Genomic DNA, 23,139 nt, shown 5'->3' on the forward strand with positions numbered 1-23,139 from the left:
TGTCTCTCCCATCAGCAGTGGTATGTGAGGACAGTTACACAAGTAATTTACCATCTCACACAATCTGTGGCTAAAGGATCATGTACTGTATCAGTTCTGCCATTTGTATTGATGTAAACCTCCAGAGTATATAGTTTTAACAGCTGACTATTTAGCTCTAGGGACACGGGTGGCACTGTGGTCTAGGGTTTGCCGATCAGAAGGTCGGTGGTTTGAATGCCCACGATGGGGTGAGCTCCCGTTGCTCAGTCCCAGCTCCTGCCAACCTAGCAGTTCGAAAGCATGCCAAAGTGCAAGTAGATAAATAGGTACTGCTCTGGTGGGAAGGTAAATGGCGTTTCCGTGTGCTGCTCTGGTTTGCCAGAAGCAGCTTAGTCATGCTGGCCACATGACCCGGAAGCTGTCTGCAGACAAATGCCGGCTCCATTGGCCTGTAAAGCGAGATGAGAGCCGCAACCCCAGAGTCGTCTACGACTGGACTTAACGGTCAGGGGTCCCTTTCCCTTTATTTAGCTCTATCCCCAGTATATTTTATCTTATTGACATGGGTAGTGGCTAATTAGTGTATTTTAATATTTCTGTTGGAAGCCGCCCAGAGTGGCTGGGGAAACCCAGCCAGATGGGCGGGGTATAAATAATAAATTATTATTATTATTACTAATGCAAATAAAGTTTCTAATCCACACAATCTGTTGCTGAGCTGATGAGAAAACAATGCAAAGGAACCCTGATTTTTGGTACAATTCAATAGGCAACTATCTCATGATTGACCACTGGATGGCAACAAAATCATCACCTATGGCTTAGTTTCTGCCTTCGACAGCAAGTAGTACTACAGAGTACTTGCTAAATTGACAGCTCATTCTCATTTTTCATTTTTAAACAGCTTCGTCTTCAAAAGCCATATAAACACTTAACTGAAGTGAGTTTCTTTGGGGGTAGTCCTATGGCGAGGTCTGCCAGGATGAGCAGCGGAGGAGGTAGCAGATCTCTGGATCAGCCAGCTGATTCCTGGTTCAGTGGGGTTCAACTAGGGTTAAGTTCCCAACCCTGGCTCAGCCGCAGGTACAGTGGTACCTCTGGTTACAAACCTGATTTGTTCTGGAAGTCCGTTCTTAACCTGAAACCATCCTTAACCTGAGGTACCACTTTAGCTAATGGGGCCTCCTGCTGCCACCATACCACCACCACGTGATTTCTGTTCTCGTCCTGAGGTAAAGTTCTTAACCCGAGGTACTACTTCTGGGTTAGTGGAGTCTGTAACCCGAAGTGCCACTGTACTCTGCTTGTTCATTCGGGCTTAGCTGGCTGAGCCAATGCTGGTGTAAGTCCCCCAAAGGCGGGTGAGACCAGAGAGTGGGGTTTTTGGCTGGATCTTAGGCTCATTCACATTACCTGGCAAATAGTCTTAAATAATTGTTTTCCCTCTGTCAAGCACAGCAGCAGCAGCAGCCTTGCTGCTCAATGAGGTTTGGATCTGTAACTTTACGCTGGCTTAATTACACTTGCATGCCTTGCACCAGTTTCTTAAAAGTCTCCTCACAATCAGAAACTCTGTCTGTTATGACAACTGAGGGCAAGGAGATTTGGGGGCTAACAGGGAGAGAGGACCAAATCACTTCATATTTCTGGAATCAGTGCTATTTTTCTAGAAAAAGAGGTATTGGAACTCACCATGAACATCTCCCTCGTTCTCTTAGAATGGCAATAAGTGCCCACCTAAGCAGAAGTGTAGCTAGCTGCTCCAGCACCCGGAGCGGTGGGGGTGCGGTGAGCAGCCCATGGGGGCTCCGTGGTGAGCGGCCCGCGGGGGCGCCACGGCGATCCGCGCACAGGGGCGTCGTGGTGAGCTGGCCACGGAGTCCACCTGGTGGACGCAAGCCCCGTGCTACCGCTTCGGGCAGCACAGGGCCGGAGCCACCATGTCACTCCCAGGAGAAACACATGGCTCGGGCGTACTGCAGGCCAGGCCCCGCGGTAAGCACCACCCCCATGGTGTGTCATTTTGTAACCCCCTCAGGGGTGACACCTGGAGCGGGCAGCATCTCCCTCACCCTCCTTCCTATGCCCCTGCACATGAGAGGTGCTGAAACTGAGTTCCATTGATTTCTGGCTGGGGGAAAAAAGCCCTACCTGGAATCATAAGTTAGGTATGTAATTGACAAAACTATTTTCTCATCCCAGAGTGGCTGGGAAAACCCAGCCATATGGGCGAGGTATAATTAAATTAACAACAACAACAACAATAATAAAATTGAAAAGAGTTCCAAAACCCAGTTCCACAACTTAAAGGGGGGATGTCACAAGTGCTAAGACTTAGTTTCCCAAAGACCACAAACTGAACTCCTGGTGGTAGTTAAATTTGAACCACAATTCATCTTAAACATATCAATACAAAGCATTGCAAAAAAAAATGGTCAGAATACCCAGTGTGGTGTTTTTGAAATCAGTTTTTATTCAACCTATGCTGTACCCAACACTTATGAAGAACCCTTCTCATTGACACCTTGACCTCTTGGTTCCTCAGACTGTAGATGAGAGGGTTCACCAAGGGTGTAAGAATAGTGTAACCCATAGAAAATACTTTGTTCAAGTCTACCAGGTCATTGGTTTCTGGCAACATGTACACAATTATGAGTGTCCCATAAAAAATGGTCACAACAGTGAGGTGAGAAGAACATGTTGAGAAGGTCTTTTGTCTTCCTGCAACAGATGAAATTCTCACAATTTTGGAAATGATGCAGATATACGAAGTCAAAGTTAGAAGAAAAGGAGGAAGAGTGAACGCAGAACACAGAAGGAATATTAGTGTAAAAATAAGTTGTGCATTACTGCAGGAGAGTTTTAGAATTGTATAAGAGTCACAGAAGAAATGGTTGAGTATATTGGGGCCACAGAAAGTTAATTGTGACATAAACAATGTTACTATGGCACTGGCAAGAAAGCCATTGAACCAAGATCCACAAGCCAGCTGTCGACAGACCGTGCTATTCATAAGTGCTGCATATTGCAAGGGTTTGCATATTGCTAAGTAACGGTCATAAGACATTGCAGAGAGAAGACAGCATTCAGTGCCAGCCAAGCCACCAAAGAAGAAATATTGTATCATGCAACCCTTAAAAGGAATGATTTTATTGCCAGAAAGGAAACTGGCCAGCAACCTGGGCAGGATGGTTGAACTATAGCAAACCTCTAGGCATGACAAGTTCCCTAAGAAGAAATACATGGGGGTGTGAAGACGTCGATCAACAACAACCAGTACAATGATGAGAATGTTTCCAGCCATGGTCACAATGTAGATTAAAAAGAAGAACATGAAGAGGGGAATCTGCAGATCCCGGAGATCTCCGAATCCAAGAAGAATAAATTCTGCAACCTCTGTTTGGTTTTTCATTTTCCTGTCTCTCATAAAATTACCTAGGGAAACAGTAAGTGCAAAGAGAATCCAAAAATAATTACAAACATATATGCTTAAAGTAGTTCCACTTAGTTCCCACTGAAATAAATGGGACTAAAGTCAGAATCCAATCCATTCTTTGCCCCCATTTCATTCATTTCAAATACAGAGAGAAGTTATGAACTATCATTTTCAGGTGGATGACGGCATAAAGTGATTTGGATGTATTGCTCCACATCATCACAGTATTGTTGATGGTCTAAGAATTTCATATAATTAATACAAGAAAGAAGATTCCACCTAAACAAGAAAGAAGATTCCACCTAAACATTAGGAAGAACTTCCTGACAGTAAGAGCTGTTCGGCAGTGGAATTTGCTACCAAGGAGTGTGGTGGAGTCTCCTTCTTTGGAGGTCTTTAAGCAGAGGCTTGACAGGCATATGTCAAGAATGCTTTGATGGTGTTTCCTGCTTGGCAGGGGGTTGGACTGGATGGCCCTTGTGGTCTCTTCCAACTCTATGATTCTATGATGGACTCGTTAGAGTAAGAGTGATTGTGCTCTGAATATATTTCACCCAAGCCGCAGTTTCTGCAGCATTCCTGCAATGTTTACTTGCAGCAGACATAGAAATGTTTGGTATCATAGTGAACGCAGACAGACAAATATCTACTGTACTCTGCCAGGACTCTGAAAAAGTCTTTAGTTTTGCAGTCTCATGCATACTGTAGATCAGAAAGCATTGATAGGGTGACATCTGTATTCTTCCTCTCCCACAAACAAACAAACAAACAAAACAAAACAAAACCCTTTATGTCTGTGGAGGATGCCATAAATTTAATAAAATATGTTTAGGAACTAATGGCTGGTCTCTCGCTGCCTTTTTCTCCTACACACATTATTCCCACTACCCAGAGGTTTATGGAGCTCTGCAGCTGATGTTATTGCCTGGCTTTCACTCTTTCCTTCCTATATACCATCTGTATAAAAGCTATACATCACACATAGGATTCTACCATCTTGATAGCCCCCTTTAACTTGGGTTGAATCCTGAGAAGCTTAATCAGTCTGGGGGAACATCTCTGGATCCAACCGTAATAATATTAAAATACGAATACTAGCACTACTAATAATTTATTTATACCCCATCCATCTGGCTGGGTTTCCCCAGCCACTCTGGGTGGCTTCCAGCAAAACACAAAAACACAATACAGCATCAAACATTAAAAACCTCCCAATGCAGGGCTGCCTTCAAATGTCTCCTAAAGGTTGCCTAGTTCTCTATCTCCTTGACATCTGATGGGAGGGCATTCCACAGGGAGTGCACCACTGCTGAGAAGACCCTCTGCCTGGTTCCCTGTAACTTCACATCCCATAGTGAAGGAACCACCAGAAGACCCTTGGAGGTGGACCTCGGCTATTTGAATATCTGGTGCACCTTACGATTTGAAGATCTGAAGCTCCATCATCCAGGCAAGACATGCCTTTCTTCTCTGCTCTGGGCCATTGTATAAAACATACACTGAATAGGAAAACCTTTACCTTAAACAGGTCTACTCCTGATGTATTTTTATTCCTCCACTAAAAGGGAGTGAGCAAGCAATGCCAACCGCCTTCCCTTCCCATTCACATCTCTGATGTCACCTCTATCTGTTGTTCTGATACTGTTCTTATCCTCAACTAACTTCCCATTGCTTCACTTATTGTTTCACTAATTCCCATCTGGATTAATTACTTGTCCTCTCATGAGAAACAGTCTGTTCTTTTAGCAGATCAGTAAAGGGCATTTTAATACTGCAGTGGGTAGAATGCTGCTGAGAGAAAGTCAGTGAGAAACTAGTTTCCAAGGATTGCCGTTTCCAGTACACCTAGAACTGACAATTCTGTCATCGCTGTAATGATCTCAAGCAGACAAGCAAGCCCTGATAAGAAGTAATGACTCTCAGGCAGTTTCATGCACGTTTATTTACAAAAACAACACATCCAGAGCACGGCTTCTTGCCTGCTCACATTGACGATAATTGGTCAGTCTAAAACTCTGCCGCTTCCACAGCAGGAAGGACGCCAAATTTCCATCCTTCCCCTCTTTCCCATCCATTGTCCTCTGATCTTATCCAGTCTCCTAGAACAGGGGCTGAGAGGCTTCCCTTGCCCCTCCCAACTTTCACTCGACACACTCTCAGTCCTACGTTTATCTGCTGATTGCCTAGCAATGCTCTGGCTGCCTCCCAACTCTCCCGCTTCTTGAGAGCTGACAGTGACTTCTTTGGGAAGGGGGGTCAAACTGCTCCTTCTCGGCTCTGTCAGCCAGCTCTCATCTGCAGAGTCTCTCTCTCTCTCTCTCTCTCTCTCTCTCTCTCTCTCTCTCTCTCTCTCTCTCTCTCTCTCTCTCTCTCTCTGCTCAATTTCTGAATCTAACTCCTCCCCTGCGCTCTGGTGAGCCACATTCCTGACAATAGCAGCATTTCAAGTGCAAGGGAGAAAGCAAGTGTGGGGAAAAGAATAAGGAAGAAAGAGGATATGGCCATTGTGGGATACCTTTTGACTATGGATGGCCATAAATGCAGGGGGAAACTCAATAGGACACAACACAGCTGATGGTGTGGGAAGCCAGAGCTGAAGATGGATGGAGCCAGAGCCAAAAGTGGTTGCTCTCTCTAGGATTGCAGGACTGTATGGATCTCTCTCTGTCACCCCATGTCTTCAAGCAGCATGGGCTGATGGCTGCAAATGTACATTGAATAGTGAGTTCTCCGCCCCAGAAAGTTTTCTGGTCATGTTGAAAATGTAGGGAGAGGTGGATGTGCCATTCACAGAGGTCTTCAAATCCAAGAAAAATGAATACTGTTTGATTTTTCATTTTTTTGTTCACAGTTGTGTTATTTAGAGAACTAGTAGCAACAGGGGTAAGATGGATACATAATCCTTTACCCTTCTGTCTTTTCCTCTACACATGAGGAAAAGCTGCTTGAGGATACTTGGTGGATGGGTTAAGTCTCACCTCCCTGGTGGAATAAGAGAATGCTAAACAGCACGTTCTGGGCTGCTAATGGAACATTTTTTTCTTTAATAGTCCTGACATGCAAAGGTACATGTGTATTGTGGAGGGGGCTGTAATGATGGCTGCTAGTCTGGACTTCTTACATGATTCATTTCTATGGATCGTGGCATTAGTGTAGCTGACATAAGTTTAATAAGTAACTTATGAACTATCTGTAACCCTGGTACATCTCCTATCTCATACATTACTTCTGGTCCTAAGAGTTGCAGAAAAGATCAAAGCACTAATCTTTGTATTTAGCAGGAAGATTCAGTTATGTATTCCTGCAAGCTGAACCGGACTTCAGGAAGCAGCACATATCCTTTCTTTCCTATCCTTTCCCAATTGTCCTATGCTTTCTAGACATTGGTCCAATCAGTTTTGCCCTTGCCCTGCCACTTTCCCCCTGAAAACCTACTTTTTAGCACTAAATCAGAACAAACAGCAATCCACGGAAAACCCAAATTGTCATTTGTTCCAATTCAGTGGTGGGGCAAATGGAGGTGTGGATGAGCCCTGAGTCCTGTATGCCATATAGAGCTTAGAAGTCTTTGTATATGCATGTTACTCACTGACTCCATCTCTCCAAGTCTCATTTGGATGGGTTGGGAGCAACAAGTGATTATGTTTGTATGAGGGCAGTTGAAACCTTGGTCCCATTTGTAGGACACAGAACTCTAACATCTATTTCAAATTCTGCTAGACCAGGAACCCCCAAACTTCGGCCCTCCAGATGTTTTGGACTACAATTCCCATCATCCCTGACCACTGGTCCTGTTAGCTAGGGATCATGGGAGTTGTAGGCCAAAACATCTGGAGGGCTGCAGTTTGGGGAAGCCTGTGCTAGACTGACAAATTCATCTCAAAATTTAAAGGAAGTGAGAAATATTTTATCATCCTTTAGGGCAGGGGAAGGGAACTCATGACCTACCAGCCAAATGTAGCCCACCAATTCCAAGGAGTTACGCCCACATTTCCCAATTGCTCATGGACAGTGGGGAAAAGATCACTGTTCCCAGGTAGTGAATAGAAGCAGGAGTGCCGGGTTCCGCCCAACATTGGATGGGGGCCAGGCAGCATGTATGCGATGTCACACGACAGGAGGAGGCCCACACAATAGTTATGCACTGTGCTGAAGAGTGGCCCAGTATGCTCGAAGGCTTACCTGGGAGTAAACCCCATTGGTAGACATGCATATCCTCCAACATGTCCAGGCCAGAAACTGGTCTGTGTGTCTTCTGGGCAGTGCTCCTGGGTGAAGTGACCCATGTGAAATCGTAACCCCCCAAAATAATCATTTTTGCAGGGTGAGATCTCTGTGGCCAAAATGGCCACCGTGCTCTCAAATGAAAAAAAATGGTATGTTCTGGTTTTTCTGGGACAGTTGATGGTATGGACATAGTTAAGATTCAGGTAGATGGAGGCTGCACCCAACCCCATAGAGTCCTTGAAAGGATGAAGCATATCTGCTTTAAGAGCCGATATGAAAGGAAACAATGATGACATTATTATGTAAAGACTAGGACTATGCAGAGCACCCTTAGCTCCAATCTAGGAGACATCAGGTTGTCCCACTGTTAGGGCTGCCATTACGGAAATTACTGGGATTTCAATGGTGGAAGTGATTGGATTTCCCAAAAAATGTGGCTCAACCAATTTGGATTTTCACTTCTTGAAATGTGGCACCCCTACCCATCGTGGGTCAACCTGAGGACCATCACCTCTCCCCCTCAGTATCCATTCCTGAATAAGTTTGGGAGTTTGGGAGTTCGGCCTAAATGGCCTTGGCCCACCCAGTATACCTGAAGGAGCGTCTCCACCCCCATCGTTTTGCCCAGTCACTGAGGTCCAGCGCCGAGGGCCTTCAGGCGGTTCCCTCACTGCGAGAAGCAAAGCTACAGGGAACCAGGCAGAGGGCCTTCTTGGTAGTGCTGCCCACCCTGTGGAATGCCCCCATCAGATGTCAAAGAGATAAACAACTACCTGACATTTAGAAAACATCTGAGGGCAGCCCCGTTTAGGGAAGTTTTTAATGTGTGACATTTTAATGTATTTTAATCTTTGTTGGAGGCCGCCCAGAGTGGCTGGAGAAACCCAGCCACATGGGTGGGGTACAAATAATAAATTAATAATAATAATAATAATAATAATAATAATAATAATAATATTTAATTAAGTGTTTAAAACCCTAATTACATATATAGATGGGGGAGAAATGGAGAAAGATCTTGCATGGGGGGTGATGACCCACAAAGAGCAGGGGCAATTCTCTTTATCACCCTCATGCTGCTATATCTCTTCTGTCAACAGCTGTTGAGAGGGGAGAGAGATCCTGGGGGTGGGAAAGAGCATCAGGTAGGAATAAGACTGCTCCAATATTCCGCATGAAAATAGGGACATTCTATTTGCTTTATCCCAAAGGAAGTTATTGCAGTCAAGGGCAAAGTGCCATACTCCCCTTGGAAAATCTTGCTTCCTTAAGTTCCTTTCCTTTCCCCCTATATAAAAGTCTCATTATCATAAATGTCTGGGGACACTTTCAACTTCATGATGCGGAATATAAACAATTCTATATAAGTAGTCGCCTTATTTTGGACTAATGCAGACCTTGGTATCCATGAAACAGAACTCTTTCAAAGAGGAAGAGAGAGGTAAGCAAATCTTTGTTAGAAGAAACTCTAAAGGCTGGAGAAAAAGGAAAAAAATGGGAGCATGCTTCAAAATGTGAAAATGAAATAGTAATTTCTAGGTAAAACTAGCAACATAGATCCTATTATAGATGGATTTGGGGGGGGCACCCTCATTTTTAACACTTATATATTACTCAGCATGTGACCTACCACTTAGAAATATTATCTTATATGACTTTGTTGTGGTTTCCCCTTCCTCCTAAAACAAATGCTCCTGTTCACAATTCCATCTAAACATTCTTCATAAGCAGGGAATTCCACTATCCACCCCCTCTCCATTTTCCAATTTTCTTTTCAAACTGTTGTTGTACATTTCATAGCTTTAAATTGTGTTCAGTACCTAGTGAGCTGTTTTGTGTTTTTTGAAGAAAATTCTTCAAGAGGTTTTTTTTTTTTAAAAAAAAATACCTTTTTGTACTCAAGTAACCCTCGGGGTTCCTTCAAGCATGCTTCTTTCTTATTTCTCATTGTTCCCATTAGGTTTACAATCTTATTGGTTCCAGAATGTTGTGGAAATGCCTCTCCCTTCTGCTCCGTCCATTATGGCCAAGGATTAGGGATAATGGAAATTATAGTCAAACAACAATTCTCCATCACTGAGTGAAACATTGTGTTGAAAATCTGAAGTCTACTTTCTTAAGTACAGTATACTTCTTACATTTTGCAAGAAACAGTCACAGAAACCATTAAAATGGTTTAATTAGGAATGATTCAAATAAGAAATCTACTTATCGTGCAGGTAGTTTAGGTGAATGTGAGTCTCTTTCTTTCATTTTTGTTTGAAACAATGAAGCCATGAACTGTATTATTTTGTCTTCCCTTCTCCCCAGATGCGGCACACATGGCAAAGAAAGTATGGCAAAATCAAACAAGAGTTTTTGAATTCATACTCTTGGGATTTGGGGATCTACCTATACTACAAGTTCTTCTTTTCCTGTCATTCTTGGTGATCTATGTGGTGACCATGGCTGGGAACCTTCTCATTGTTGTGTTGGTTGTGACTGATCGACATCTTCATACCCCCATGTACTTCTTCCTGGGAAACCTTTCCTTCTTGGAATGTTGCTACAGTTCAACAATCCTGCCTAAAATGTTGTCAAGCATCCTGGCTGGGGGGGAAAGTATATCTATAAAAGCCTGTTTTTTGCAATTTTTCATCTTTGCTTCTCTGGCTGGAACTGAATGCTACCTCCTAGCCATGATGTCTTATGACAGGTACTTAGCCATTTGTAAACCACTCAATTATGTTGTTCTTATGAATGGCAGAGTGAGCTTCCAATTATCTGTTGTGTCTTGGGTTAGTGGATTTTTTGCTAGCACAATTTTAACTTCATGGCTATCTTTCTGCGGCCCCAATGAAATTGATGATTATTTTTGTGATGTTAGCTCTAATGTAAGGTATATTTCTTGTAGTGACACGACTTTCTTTGAACTATCAGCCTTTGTATTTGCTTGTGTGTTCACATTACCTCCCTTTCTCCTCACCATATCTTCGTATGGCTTCATCATAGCCACCATCCTCAGAATCCCATCCACAACTGGGAGACAGAAGGCCTTCTCCACCTGTTCCTCTCACCTCACGGTGGTTGCCTTGTATTATGGAAGTCTGATGCTTGTCTATATGCTCCCACGGTCAAAAGCCTTAATACACATGAAGAAAGTCTTTTCTCTCTTCTATACTGTCTTGACCCCTATGATCAATCCCCTCATATACAGCTTGAGAAACACAGAAGTGAAAGAGGCCATGAAAAAGGGTTTCAGGGGGTTTATATTCTATATCACACCATGATATTAATATAAATCTGCACAGTAGATTAAATGACCTGACAATTTACAGTACTCATAAATATACTGAAATATTTATTGTTCCTTCCTATATGTGTCTGGGGTTTTGAGCCCCTTTCAGAGGATATTTTTGCTTAGAAGTTTGTCATTTTATAGAAGAAGAACATGGACTCTCACAGAGGAAGATTTAGGACAGTGAGACAGGCATTGAAACTATGATGTAGTCAACTGAGCAGAGTGGAAGGTAAGAGGTGGGGTGCCAGATTTTGGCCTTGCACAGAGTGCCACTGAAATTTGAAAGACCAAAGTCTGTCCCTGACTCTTGCATACTTCTTAGGAATCCTGATGCCATTCTATTAACTTGCCTAAGATGTCTGACCTGTATAAAATAATATGCCGATAAAGTACCACTTTAATACGGTTGTGTACGTCTGTATCTGGTATCTGACTTTTGCACTCTTTCACTCTCCTATACAAACAAAATCTAGGACATGTGATATTTGCATGCATCTCAATGCATGGAGGGGGACAGTTGTATCATACTTACCATCACCCTCCATGCATTGATTTTCCCCCCTCATGGGATTGTGAGCAGTTTAATTGCCAGCATCTTAACCTTTTAGCAGTGCACAAAATGAGGTAAGGATTAGATTTCCTAGTTTGTCAGTCGTGTCATTTCTGAAGTAACATATGTATTACAAAGTGAATTCCTTAATGTAACAACATGTTATAAAGAAATATATGCAGTGTGTGTGTTCTTTTTAGAAGCCTTGCCTTAGGATTGGAACAAAAGTTACCCCATTAAGAATCACGTGATTGTCCTGTTTTTTGTTTGTTTGTTTTTTAAAAATGCAGTTGAGTTTTATTCTCTGAATGAATTGTGCTATGATTGATTATCTTTACCCCAGAACCTTGAGTCCTGGTTCCATCTGTGCTTATTTCTCTCTGCATACCCTTCCAAGAAGACACCTTAGTTTTTTCTCTCCATCTCCCCCCCCCCCTTACACACACTCACACTGTAGGTTGGGGGAGGAGAGAAAGGGTACATCAGGCAGACGTTCTGCACAAACTTATAACACTGCAGAGGCAATTACAAAATCATCCAAAAGTGAAGCATGGCACAGCACAAGGGCTATTTGTTTATGAAATAGAAATAGCTGTGAAGTGAGATGGACTCTCTTTCTTTCTAGGACTCCCTAGGAAAAAAAGTTAACAAACCTGGAGAATAATACAAATTACATCCCTAACCCCATCTGATTGATTATTTCAGAGAAATGCAACATGCATTTCTTTAGCACTGAACATACATTGCAAGAGCCTGCAGAGAGGAATCATTGTAGCAATCAATATTTAACCAAAATTCTGCCACTGAATGAGTGGTGTTTAATATATGGTAGTAGAGAATCACTTCTGGAAGTCTACTACCACAACAAAGAAGATTTATCCTTCATTACTTTGAGGTAAACACACTTATTTGCAGTTTAATATTGGATATATAAAAGTGCAAGCCTGTGAACTTTGATGTGAAACCTGACCTCACCACTGAAACCTATCTTCTTTCTTTCTCTATTTCAATACAGTGTACATCCATTTCGTAATTTGGTATTTGTCCATCTCTGTACACAACACTAACTTCAGAGATACATCTCTCTTCACCAACTACTCTGCATCTAGACATCCTTTTATTTGTGCATTCATGTTGTTTTCTGCCCATGGGGCAGTTATAGGTAATACTCAAATCTGCAGTTATATTCAACACTGTTTTGGGCTAGATAGAAATGCTTTGTTTCGAATCCATTTATGCCCCATAGCATTCTGATGAAATCCTGTAACTTTTCATAGCATGTGTGCTCCAGGGTGGGCTTTATTTATTTTTGTCCCACTTTTGTTGCAAAAGTGCCCCTCCAGAACAGCAATAATACACTAGCATTGTGCAAAAGTGCCCCTCCAGAACAGCAATAATACACTAGCATTGGGGAAGAATGACTAATCGGGTCCTCCCTAACAAGAGGGCATGTGTTGCAGTGGGACCTGGCAACCAGACCCTGTGTTGTGGGTGGGAACGTTTGGATAGACACAACACCCTATTGGAGGTCCCTTGATGCTGGGAGAAATCAGGCCAATAGGATGCCACCAAAAGTACATTGAGGGACCTCTATTTAAGCCCATGCATGTGTCCCTGAGCTTCCTCTTTTGGGCTCAGTGCATCGGAGCACCCGCCCACCTCTCCCTATATTTAGGGCTTGCGCTTGACCTTGCTATGCCATCGTGTGTCGCCTGCTGTTGGGACAGGGGCACGGCAGGAATTTTCCCCACTGGTCTGATTGGCTGGTGCCATTTGGGTTTCGGCTGCCATGTAGCAAATCGTCACAACTTGTAAGGTTGTGGATAGGCTCTGGTTCATGTGATGGGGTGGCAGAAGGGTCTCACCAGCCCTATGCGAATCCATGGACTCATTGGTTGGTCTTCCGTGTGAGGGGCTGTACCCTGAGCTGAGTCCAGGAGACATCTGGGTGGAGGACTAGCAGGGCTCCTGCTTTCCACTGTCCCAGGTTTCACCCAAGGCTGACCTATGGTAGTGTCCTGGGTCAGCACTGCCTGCAAGGGTGCAGGGAACTAGTTGAACCAGAGACTATGCAACCACTCACTTGATTGTAATCAATAAAGTTGTGGCCTAAATTCTGCCAGAAACCGAATCAAAAATTTGAGTCTTGTCTGAATTTATTTCGGGGAATGGTTAAAAGGTCTCCACATGCAAATAAAGTGTAATGATATGTATGGTAAATCCACGAATACCATGCTAATATTGAATCAATGTCATGTTGCCAATACACCTGCAAAAAACAAACAAACATCCAAGAGCATGGAAATTCCTCTGTGGAAATTCCCTGGCAATGGAATACTTCCTGAATTTTCCATCATGTCAACCTCTCCCTTCTTCCTGCATTTACTATTCTATAACAATAGGAGAGAACCACTTCAGGCCTAAAAAGAACCCTAATCCTTATTACTACAGCTATGCACTACATTTGGCTGAAGTCTGCATCCTGAAAAATTGGGCATTTGGGGGTGGGGCGGGGGTGAATCTGGACTAGGGCTGAATCAGATCAAGACTGTCCTGGGCTGTCAGGGTGTCTGGGAGGAAGGCTGTAGCAGTCTGCTCCACAGCTGTTGAGTGGAGGATTCAACTCTGTGGACTTCAGGGTTTTGCTTCTTAAAGTAAATCTGGGGAAGGCTATTGCAAAGCAACATTTGAAAAGACTTAAGGAGGGATGGGAAACACTTCTTACTCTCCTGACCTAGAACAGGGGGTGTTTAATGCTGTGGGTGCTGCTTTGCAAAAGCCTTCCCTGCAGCCAGGCCCTGCTCTCAGCTGGGATAGATGAAGGATATGTTGCATCTCCCACCTTAGCCCTCTCAACTGTATGTGTAATTAGAGCTTTAAAACCATCACTAAGCATTAGCCGCGCCACAGTTGTCTCCAGTGTGGTGTAGTGTAAGAACGGTAGACTCGTAATCTGGGGAACCAGGTTCGCATCTCCGCTCCTCCACATGCAGCTGCTGGGTGACCTTGGGCTAGTCACACTTCTTTGAAGTCTCTCAGCCCCACTCACCTCACAGAGTGTTTGTTGTGGGGGAGGAAGGGTAAGGAGAATGTTAGCCACTTTGAGACTCCTTTCGGGTAGTGATAAAGCGGGATATCAAATCCAAACTACTACTCCTCCTCCTCCTCCTCCTCCTCCTCCTCCTCCTCCTCCTCCTCCTCCTCTTCTTCTTCTTCTTCTTCTTCTTCTTCTTCTTCTTCTTCTTCTTCTTCTTCTTCCAGGGACATATCTGGGGTCGGGTTGGTGGTTCCTGGTTTGGCCCATACTGGGTCAACACCTTCTGCAGTCCTGTGTTAGACTGGGGGGCTGTGCACAGCTCTGTTTGCTATTGAAACCTGCAATGAGGACCCAATCGCAAGAACATTCTCACCTCCTGCTGTTTCCAGCAGCTGATATTCAGAAGCATTACTGTCTCCAGATGTGGCGGTGAGGCATAGCCATCTTGTCTGGTAGCCTCAATAGCCTTTTCCTCCTTGAATTAATCTAATCCTCTTTTCAACCATCATAGCTGGTGGTCATCCCGGCTTCCTGTGATAGCAAGTTGTATGCATGATAAAGAGAAATCAGATATGGAACCTGAAATTAAGTGGAACCATCTTTTTCAACAACAACAACAATAATTGTCCTTTTGCCTCCCCTATGTGCTCATATCCCAAAGGAAGTGGTTGAGGGGAAAGGGCTCTACTCCCCTTGGAAAAACTTGCTTCTTTAAGTGCATTTCGTCTACCCACATGTAAAAGGCTCATTATCATAAATGTCTGGGGACACTTTCAACTTCATGATGTGGAATATAAACAATTCTATAGAGATAGTCACCTTATTGTAGATTAATGTAGCCCTTGGCATCAGTAAAACAAAAACAGAACTCTTTTGATGGGTCAGAGAGAGGTAAGAAAATGTATGTTAGAAGAAACGCTAAAGGCTGGAGGGGGGGAAAGATGAAGCAGGAACATGTATTTCAAAGCTTTTTTTTGCAGATCGATATAAAATAGCTCTTTTTAAAAACAGTGGAAAGCTTTACTTTGATAAGATAAAGCAAAATAGATCCCATTACAAATAGTTTTAAGCAAAATATGAAGCCATCCTTGTGAATCCAAAACCACCCTTGTGAATATGCAGTTATTGTTAGTAAGAAACCTTATTTTGTTTACCAATGGGACTCCAGTGTGTTTTATGTATTTTTTCCCCTTCTAAGCAACATTAGTTGTGTGAAGTGTGAATGGGATGTGTGAATAAGACATAATAGTAATAATAGTAGTAGTAGTAACAACAATAATGTCTGACAACAAAAATGGTCAAATAAGAAACCTATTCGTTATATAAGTAAGTAACTTAAATGTGAGACTCTTTCAAGTTTACTTTAAAACAGTGAAGCCATTACCTTTACTCTCTGTGCTATTTTCTCCAGATGCAACACACATGGCAAAGAAAGTATGGGAAAATCAAACAACTATTTCTGAATTCATACTCTTGGGATTTGGAGATCAACTTATACTACAAATTCTTCTCTTCCTGCTCTTTTTATTGTGTTATTTGGTGACCATGGCTGGGAACCTCCTCATTGTTGTGCTTGTTGTGACTGATCGACATCTTCACACCCCCATGTACTTCTTCCTAGGGAATCTCTCCTTCTTGGAGTCTTGCAGCAGCTCAACCATCCTGCCTAAAATGTTGTCATGCATGCTGACTGGGGGGGAAAGTATATCTGTCCAAGCCTGCTTCTTGCAGTTTTTCATCTTTTCTTGCCTGGGTGGTGCTGAATGCTACCTCCTTGCTATGATGTCTTATGACAGGTACTTGGCAATTTGTAAGCCACTCCACTATGCTACTCTAATGAACGGCAGAGTGAGCCTCCAGTTATCCGTTGTGTCTTGGGCAAGTGGAGTTTTGGTTAGCACAAGCTTAACCTTATCACTCTCATGGTTATCCTTTTGTGGTCCCAAGGAAATTGATGATTATTTTTGTGATGTTAGCTCTAGCATACGACATATTTCTTGTAGTGACACTTATTTATTTGAACTATCAGGTTTCATATTTACCTGTATTTTCACCCTACCTCCTTTCCTCCTCACCCTAACCTCCTATATTTCCATCATAGCCACAATCCTCAGAATCCCATCCACCACTGGAAGAACAAAGGCCTTCTCCACCTGCTCCTCTCACCTCATAGTGGTTGCCTTGTATTATGGAAGTCTGATGCTTGTCTATATGCTCCCTCGGTCAAAGGATTTAATACATATGAAGAAAGTCTTCTCTCTCTTCTACACAGTCTTGACCCCCATGATCAATCCCCTCATATACAGCCTGAGAAACATGGAAGTGAAGAAGTCCCTGAAAATGGGCTTCAGGAAGGTTCTGTTCTACATTACAGCATGACACTGACACACACACACACACAGGCACACTTGCATATGCTCACTAAATTAAATTATGAGACAGTTATGAAAAATATTTTTTCTCTTTTCTAATTGTTTTACACATAACGGATCCCTTTACCAAATGGATTTTTGCTTAGGAAATGGATATATAATGGCTAGGGATTCATAGGAGAAATGATTTAAAATAAAACTGCCAGAATCATAATGCCATTACACAAATCAATAGTGTGACTACATTTGGAATATGATCCATAGTTCTGGTGGCCTCGCCTTACAAAAGGTATTGTAGAGTTGGAAAAGGTTCAGAAAAATGGGCAACCAAAATGACCCAGGGTTTGGATCAACTACCCTATTAAGAATGGGTGAAGCATTTGGGAGTGTTTAGTTTTGATAAAAGGTAGGAAGTGACATGATAGACATTTATAAAATTACACATAACATGGAGAAAGTGGAGATATATATATATATATATATATATATATATATATATATATATATATATATATAAAATCCCCCACTCATAACACTAGAACTCATTGCCATCCAATAAAGCTGAATGTTGGAAGACTTAGGGTAGATAAAATACAGTGCTTCTTTAGGCAGCCCCTAGCTAAACTATGGAACTCACTCCTGCAGGAGGCAGCAATGGTTATCAGCTTGGATGGCTTTAGAGGAGGATTGGACAAATTCATGGAGGACAAGGCTTTTTTTTAAAAAAATTAACATATAAAACACATACATTTACATTTACACAATACACATACACAACACACCTTATTTCCAAAGCATTAAACATACCTACCCTATATAATACCTGCCTATACTATACATATCAACATACCTACACACCTACCCCACAGGGACACCCACCAAGTGACTTGACTTCCAACCATTCTTGTTACGCTACTTTATTTTTCCAATTAGCTTAAACACATTTCATTGTTTCTTTAATCTGTTCTTCTGTCTTGACTTTACTCTCCTTTCACGCTAATCATTTTCTGGATTCACTCAATATCTGTCAGAAATTCTACTTTTTCCACATAACTTTTGATGTATTCCTTAAAGATAGCCCACTCCTTATTCACTTTTTGTACCATATCTCCTCTTATCCTCCCTGTTAGTTCAGCAGTATGGAAGTATTCCACCATTTTAGATAACCAATCTGTTTTAGTTGGGACGCTGCTGCTTTTCCAATTTTTGACCATCAATAACCTTGCCGCCGTAGTCGCATACATAAATTTTGGTCTGACCGCTCTTTTTATTCCCTCTGACATGATACCTAAGAGAAAGGATTCTGGGTTTTTTTTCCAAATGAAAACCTAAACATCTTTTTCAATTCGTGATAGATATTTCCCCAGAATCCCACTATCTCTTTGCACTCCCACCACATGTGTAGAAAGGTTCCTGCCCTGTTGTTGCATCTCCAACAGACATCACTACAGTTTTTATAGATTTTTGCCAAGGTCAGGTACCATCTTTATTGCATTTTCATTACATTCTCTCTTAAATTATAGCATGCTGTAAATTTGATATCTCTTTTCCACAGCCGTTCCCATCGGCTCATCATAATATTTTCCCCAAATCCTGGGCCCACTTTACCATCACTGTCTTCACTTGCTCCTCCTTTACCTCCCATTCTAGGAGTATATCATATAATTTGGAAATATGTTGACTTTTAGATTGGATTAAGTACAAGGCTTTCAATGTCTATGCTCTATCTCCATGGCAGGAGGCATTATGCTTCTGAACACCAGTTGATGGAAACTGCAGGAGGGGCAAGAGCTGTTGTACTTGGGTTTGCTTGCAGGTTTCCCACAGGCATCTGATTAGATGGGCTACATGGACCACTGGCATGCTCACACAGGCTTTTCTTATGAACAAGAAGACACATGAAAATTAATATACCTGAGATAGACATGTTTCCAACTTTGAGGTTTTGAAGAGGAAAGGTGTGTGTGTGTGTTCTGTAATAAAACGTGTTTGTCTAAGTCCTGGTGTTTGCTGTATGTATTCTGTCTTTTCTAGCAACTCTAAGAAGCAGTATCAACTTTAATTAGTTTCTCACTTTTAATTCCACATTAGCTTCCCTCTTAACTCTATATAGGTGGGCAGACCAATGAACTGAAGCCTTTCTTTATAGTGAGATTCAACAGCAAAGTGATCGCAACAACGCTCAGCGCCAAGCTCTAGACTAAAAACAATTAATCTTGTGAAATGATGGATATTTTGCTACCGACTAACGGCCCAAACCCTTTCCAAATGTTATGATGACTACATGTAATTGTTAATCACCCCTGCTATCATTTATTCCACCACCTACATGCATTCAGCTTAATTTCTGGAACAACCTACATTCATTATATACGTGTGACAAGTGTCCATATGTTTCCCATAATGCCCAGCTGTGTAAATGGACCAATGCACAAACACTTTGTACTTGTTGGGCTTTTGTTCAGAAGCTACGCTGAATACAGTGGGTGCAAAAGCCCCACCCCCACCCCCACCCCATATATCAATTTTAATATGTGTAGCAGAAAAATGTCACCAAGTTCCTTTCTTTTGACAGGGCATTTTAAAGCTGCAGAGCTAGTATTTTAATAGTATTGTTCACTGCGCTATAAGATATTTTTGTCCATGCTCAGAAGGAAAATGAAATGTACTTTTAATCCAATATACAGTATATCAAATTGTCAGTATTAACCTTGGGTATTTAAGTGGATTTCATTGAAAGAGTAAAGCTACGGTATATAAGTATAATTAATAAATAGGCAGAATTAATTGAAATACACAGAAACAAGAACTGAATTATAACAACCCCTTTCAAACTTGTCATTGTGACATCATCATCATCATTTTATTATTTATACCCCACCCATCTGGCTGGGTTTCCCCAGCCACTCTGGGCGGCTACAGGGGCGGAGGAAGGGGGTTCGGTGGGGGCGGTCCACCCTGGGTGTCACCACTGAGGGAGATGGCAAAATGCCAGGCAGCACTCACTGCAGGGCCTGCATCGCACCCGAGCCACGCATCTCTCCTGGGAGTGACACAGTGGCTTGGGTGCCTTCAGGCTCCATGCTGCCCTAAATGGTCCACCCGCCGCCTCCCCCTCAGCTGTAGGGCGGCTGAGTGGGAGGAGGCAGGCAGACTCCAGAGGCCCTGCAGAGTGTCCTTGCCCTGGCTCATCCAGCCCCTCAGGTGGCTGGCACCACCCCCATGGGTGGCTGGCCCCACCCCTGGGCGCAGGGCACGTGCACCGCCCCAGGCACCTGATCGGCTTGCTCCGCCGCAGGGCGGCTTACAGCATATATAAAACATAGTAAAACATCAAACATTAAAAACTTCCCGATATAGGGCTGCCCTCATATGTCTTCTAAATGTTATGCAATCATCTCCTTGACATGTGAAGGGAGGGTACCACTACCGAGATGTATTACTGCCCAAATCATGGAGGTTTCTGTTGTCGAGGGAACATGGATTTCCTCTTCTCTGTAACTTTTGATTCCTTTTGTTCCTTTGCTTTATCCATGCATTAATATCACTTGTTATCAGAACTGCCAAGGGACTTTTTCTACCTTGCTGGGTAGATTATAAATAATAATTCTATAGAGATCATCTCATTATGGACTGATGAATTTGCAAGCAACAAGGCAGGAGTCTTTGAAAGAAGCAGCAGGGTAAGAAGGTTTCTATTACAGGGATAGAGGCAGGACATAGAGGAAGTGATTCAAAAATTTTGTGCAATCCCAGAATGCAATAGCTGTTTTCCAGGACGGTCATCATGCCATATACCAGTAAGATCTTATAACTAAGTAAGTCAGAGGAATCAATTGAAAAGTGGACATTAAGTGGATTTTCTTCTTTCCACCCATTCAAGCACCATCCTTGCACAGACCTTTGCTATGAATGCTTTTTGCCTTAGTTATCTGCAGCAAAAAAATGGGGAGATTACAAGAATACATTATATGTAAACAGCTTAATAAATTACTTTGCAATGTGCATTGTTTAGAAAGGCATTGATGTGTAATTCCCAGTGTTCTGATGGGCTCCTCATGGCTTTGCTTTTTTTTCTAAAGTGTCTGTTGATTTCGTTTAAGTTTCTGTGGCTAGATGCCAGCTGCATGCAATAATGCTGCAATTCTAACCATGTTAACTCTAAAGTATATGGGGCTTATGCTCAGGTACGTGGGTGTGGATTGTGGCCTTAATTTTCTTTCTACTTTCCATTAAAAACTAATAGAATGCATCATTAATTATCATTGTTTTCAATCACTTTTGTTACCTATAGACTTTATCTTGGCTCCTCGGTTAAAGTCTAAGACTGCATTCATTTAGAGCCCATCACCCCCTCAAAACACAAAAACTGGAAACTGCTTGTCAAGGGTGCTGGGAATTGTAGCTGTGTTCCAAGGATTCTTCTGAGTGTTTGTGCTTCAAAAATACTGTATTTTTTTCCAACATGTAATAAACATAATTTTAAATGCAGTAAGCAACAATAGCAGTTAGCCTGTCATTTCTTGGGAAAATGAAAGGTACAACAGCAACTTAAATTAAAGTATCTAGTCCAATAAGTCCAGATGTTTCCATGGGTCTGTGTGTACATTAAATATATGCAATGTATGCAGCCCACACACTTTCTCCATGTTGCAACCAAGAAATTAACACAATAAGTCAAAACACAAATTTGTCACGCTCATTATGCAGAAAAGTAGAGATTAACTCAAAGCCAGTAGGAGAACAGCTAAACATTTTCTACTCAACCCTAAGAAAGATGGCTGCATATGAAAGGTGAGCTGGGAGGGGTGCTGTGGTAGCCTGAAATAAGCTATGTGGTGACAGACATTTTAAAGGCATTCATCCTGGCCTCCCCTAAAGTTCCCAGAGCATTAGGAGGCTAGGTTAACCTGTTCCCATCTTCCTTTGTCCAAAATGAGGCGAGGAAGTGCAAAACCACTTCCACCAAAAGGATGAGTGAAGAGTGTTGTGGAGAGTTTCCTCTGGTTTAAAATGTTGATTTGCAAGACAACACACCAACTTGCAGTTGTAAGTGGTGCATTCTGTTTTCTCCAGATGCAGCCCGTGGCAAGCAGAGAGGGACAAAATCAAACAACTGTTTCTGAATTCATACTCTTGGGATTTGGAGATCTCCTCAATCTGCAGGTTGTTCTCTTCATGCTCTTCTTAACAATCTACTTGGCCACCATGGCTGGGAATCTCCTCATTGTTTTTTTGGTTATAGCTGTCCAACATCTCCATACTCCCATGTACTTCTTCCTAGGGAACCTCTCCTTTCTTGAATCCTGCTACAGCTCAACAATTCTGCCCAAGATGTTGACTGTATTTCTGACCGGTGAAAGAACTATATCTATAAAAGCCTGCTTCACACAATTTTTTATATTTTCTTGCTTGGGAGGTTCTGAATGCTACCTCTTGTCTGTGATGTCTTATGACAGGTACTTAGCAGTGTGCAGACCATTACATTATGCCACTCTCATGAACAGTAGGCTGTGCCTGCAGTTGGCAGCTGGATCTTGGGTTAGTGGACTCCTGGTTGGCACAGGCATAACTGTTAGGGTATCACAGTTATCTTTCTGTGGTCCCAACATCATTGATCATTACTTCTGTGATGTCATACCAGACATAAAAGAGATTTCTTGCACCGACACATACTTAGTAGAATTGTCTGCCTTCATATTTGTTTGCATTTTCACCCTGCCACCCTTTGTTCTCACAATGGCCTCCTATGCTTACATCATCACTACAATCCTCAAAATCCCATCTACCACTGGAAGACAAAAGGCCTTCTCTACCTGCTCATCTCACCTCACAGTGGTGGCCCTCTTTTATGGAACGCTGATGCTAGTTTATATGCTCCCAGGATCAAGGAAACTCAAATACACGAAGAAAATATTTTCTCTCTTCTATACTGTCCTAACTCCCATGGTCAATCCCTTGATATACAGCTTGAGAAACAAAGAGGTGAAGGAGGCGTTGCAAAGAGTTATTAGGAAGTTCATAGCCTATTCAACGTTTTAGAACACCATGTTTTAAGTTGTAATGGAACTGAAGAATCAATTACGGTGTGAATAAATTGTATCCGTTGGATAGATGTTTCCACTTTTTCATATTTGATATCCCTGCAATTGATTTCTGCAACATGCAGGCACATTTATTTCCTGCTTGTCTTCCCCGAACTGCAATCACCTATTAAAATTTATGACTAAAATGAAAACCTTATTTGCTCTTTTA

At 42.4% G+C, this 23,139-nt stretch overlaps 4 protein-coding genes across 4 annotated transcripts; 3 read left to right on the forward strand and 1 right to left on the reverse strand.

Moving 5' to 3' along the window:
• Positions 1–2,446: 2,446 nt before the first annotated feature.
• Positions 2,447–3,409, reverse strand: LOC132593106 (olfactory receptor 5B21-like). Its single transcript, XM_060282118.1, has one exon. The coding sequence runs from the start codon at positions 3,407–3,409 to the stop codon at positions 2,447–2,449; it is 963 nt and encodes a 320-aa protein (XP_060138101.1).
• A 6,549-nt stretch (positions 3,410–9,958) lies between these two features.
• LOC132593107 (olfactory receptor 10A3-like) lies at positions 9,959–11,651 on the forward strand. The gene has a single exon (XM_060282119.2). The coding sequence runs from the start codon at positions 9,967–9,969 to the stop codon at positions 10,912–10,914; it is 948 nt and encodes a 315-aa protein (XP_060138102.2). The 5' UTR covers positions 9,959–9,966; the 3' UTR covers positions 10,915–11,651.
• A 4,283-nt stretch (positions 11,652–15,934) lies between these two features.
• On the forward strand, positions 15,935–16,891 carry LOC148683850 (olfactory receptor 10A7-like). Its single transcript, XM_088655813.1, has one exon. The coding sequence runs from the start codon at positions 15,935–15,937 to the stop codon at positions 16,889–16,891; it is 957 nt and encodes a 318-aa protein (XP_088511939.1).
• Positions 16,892–21,951: 5,060 nt separating this feature from the next.
• On the forward strand, positions 21,952–22,926 carry LOC118094514 (olfactory receptor 10A7-like). Its single transcript, XM_035135025.3, has one exon. The coding sequence runs from the start codon at positions 21,961–21,963 to the stop codon at positions 22,924–22,926; it is 966 nt and encodes a 321-aa protein (XP_034990916.3). The 5' UTR covers positions 21,952–21,960.
• Positions 22,927–23,139: the final 213 nt, after the last annotated feature.

Source organism: Zootoca vivipara, chromosome 12 (assembly GCF_965207765.1).
Source record: "Zootoca vivipara chromosome 12, rZooViv2.hap1.1, whole genome shotgun sequence".
NCBI classification, from domain to species: domain Eukaryota; kingdom Metazoa; phylum Chordata; class Lepidosauria; order Squamata; family Lacertidae; genus Zootoca; species Zootoca vivipara.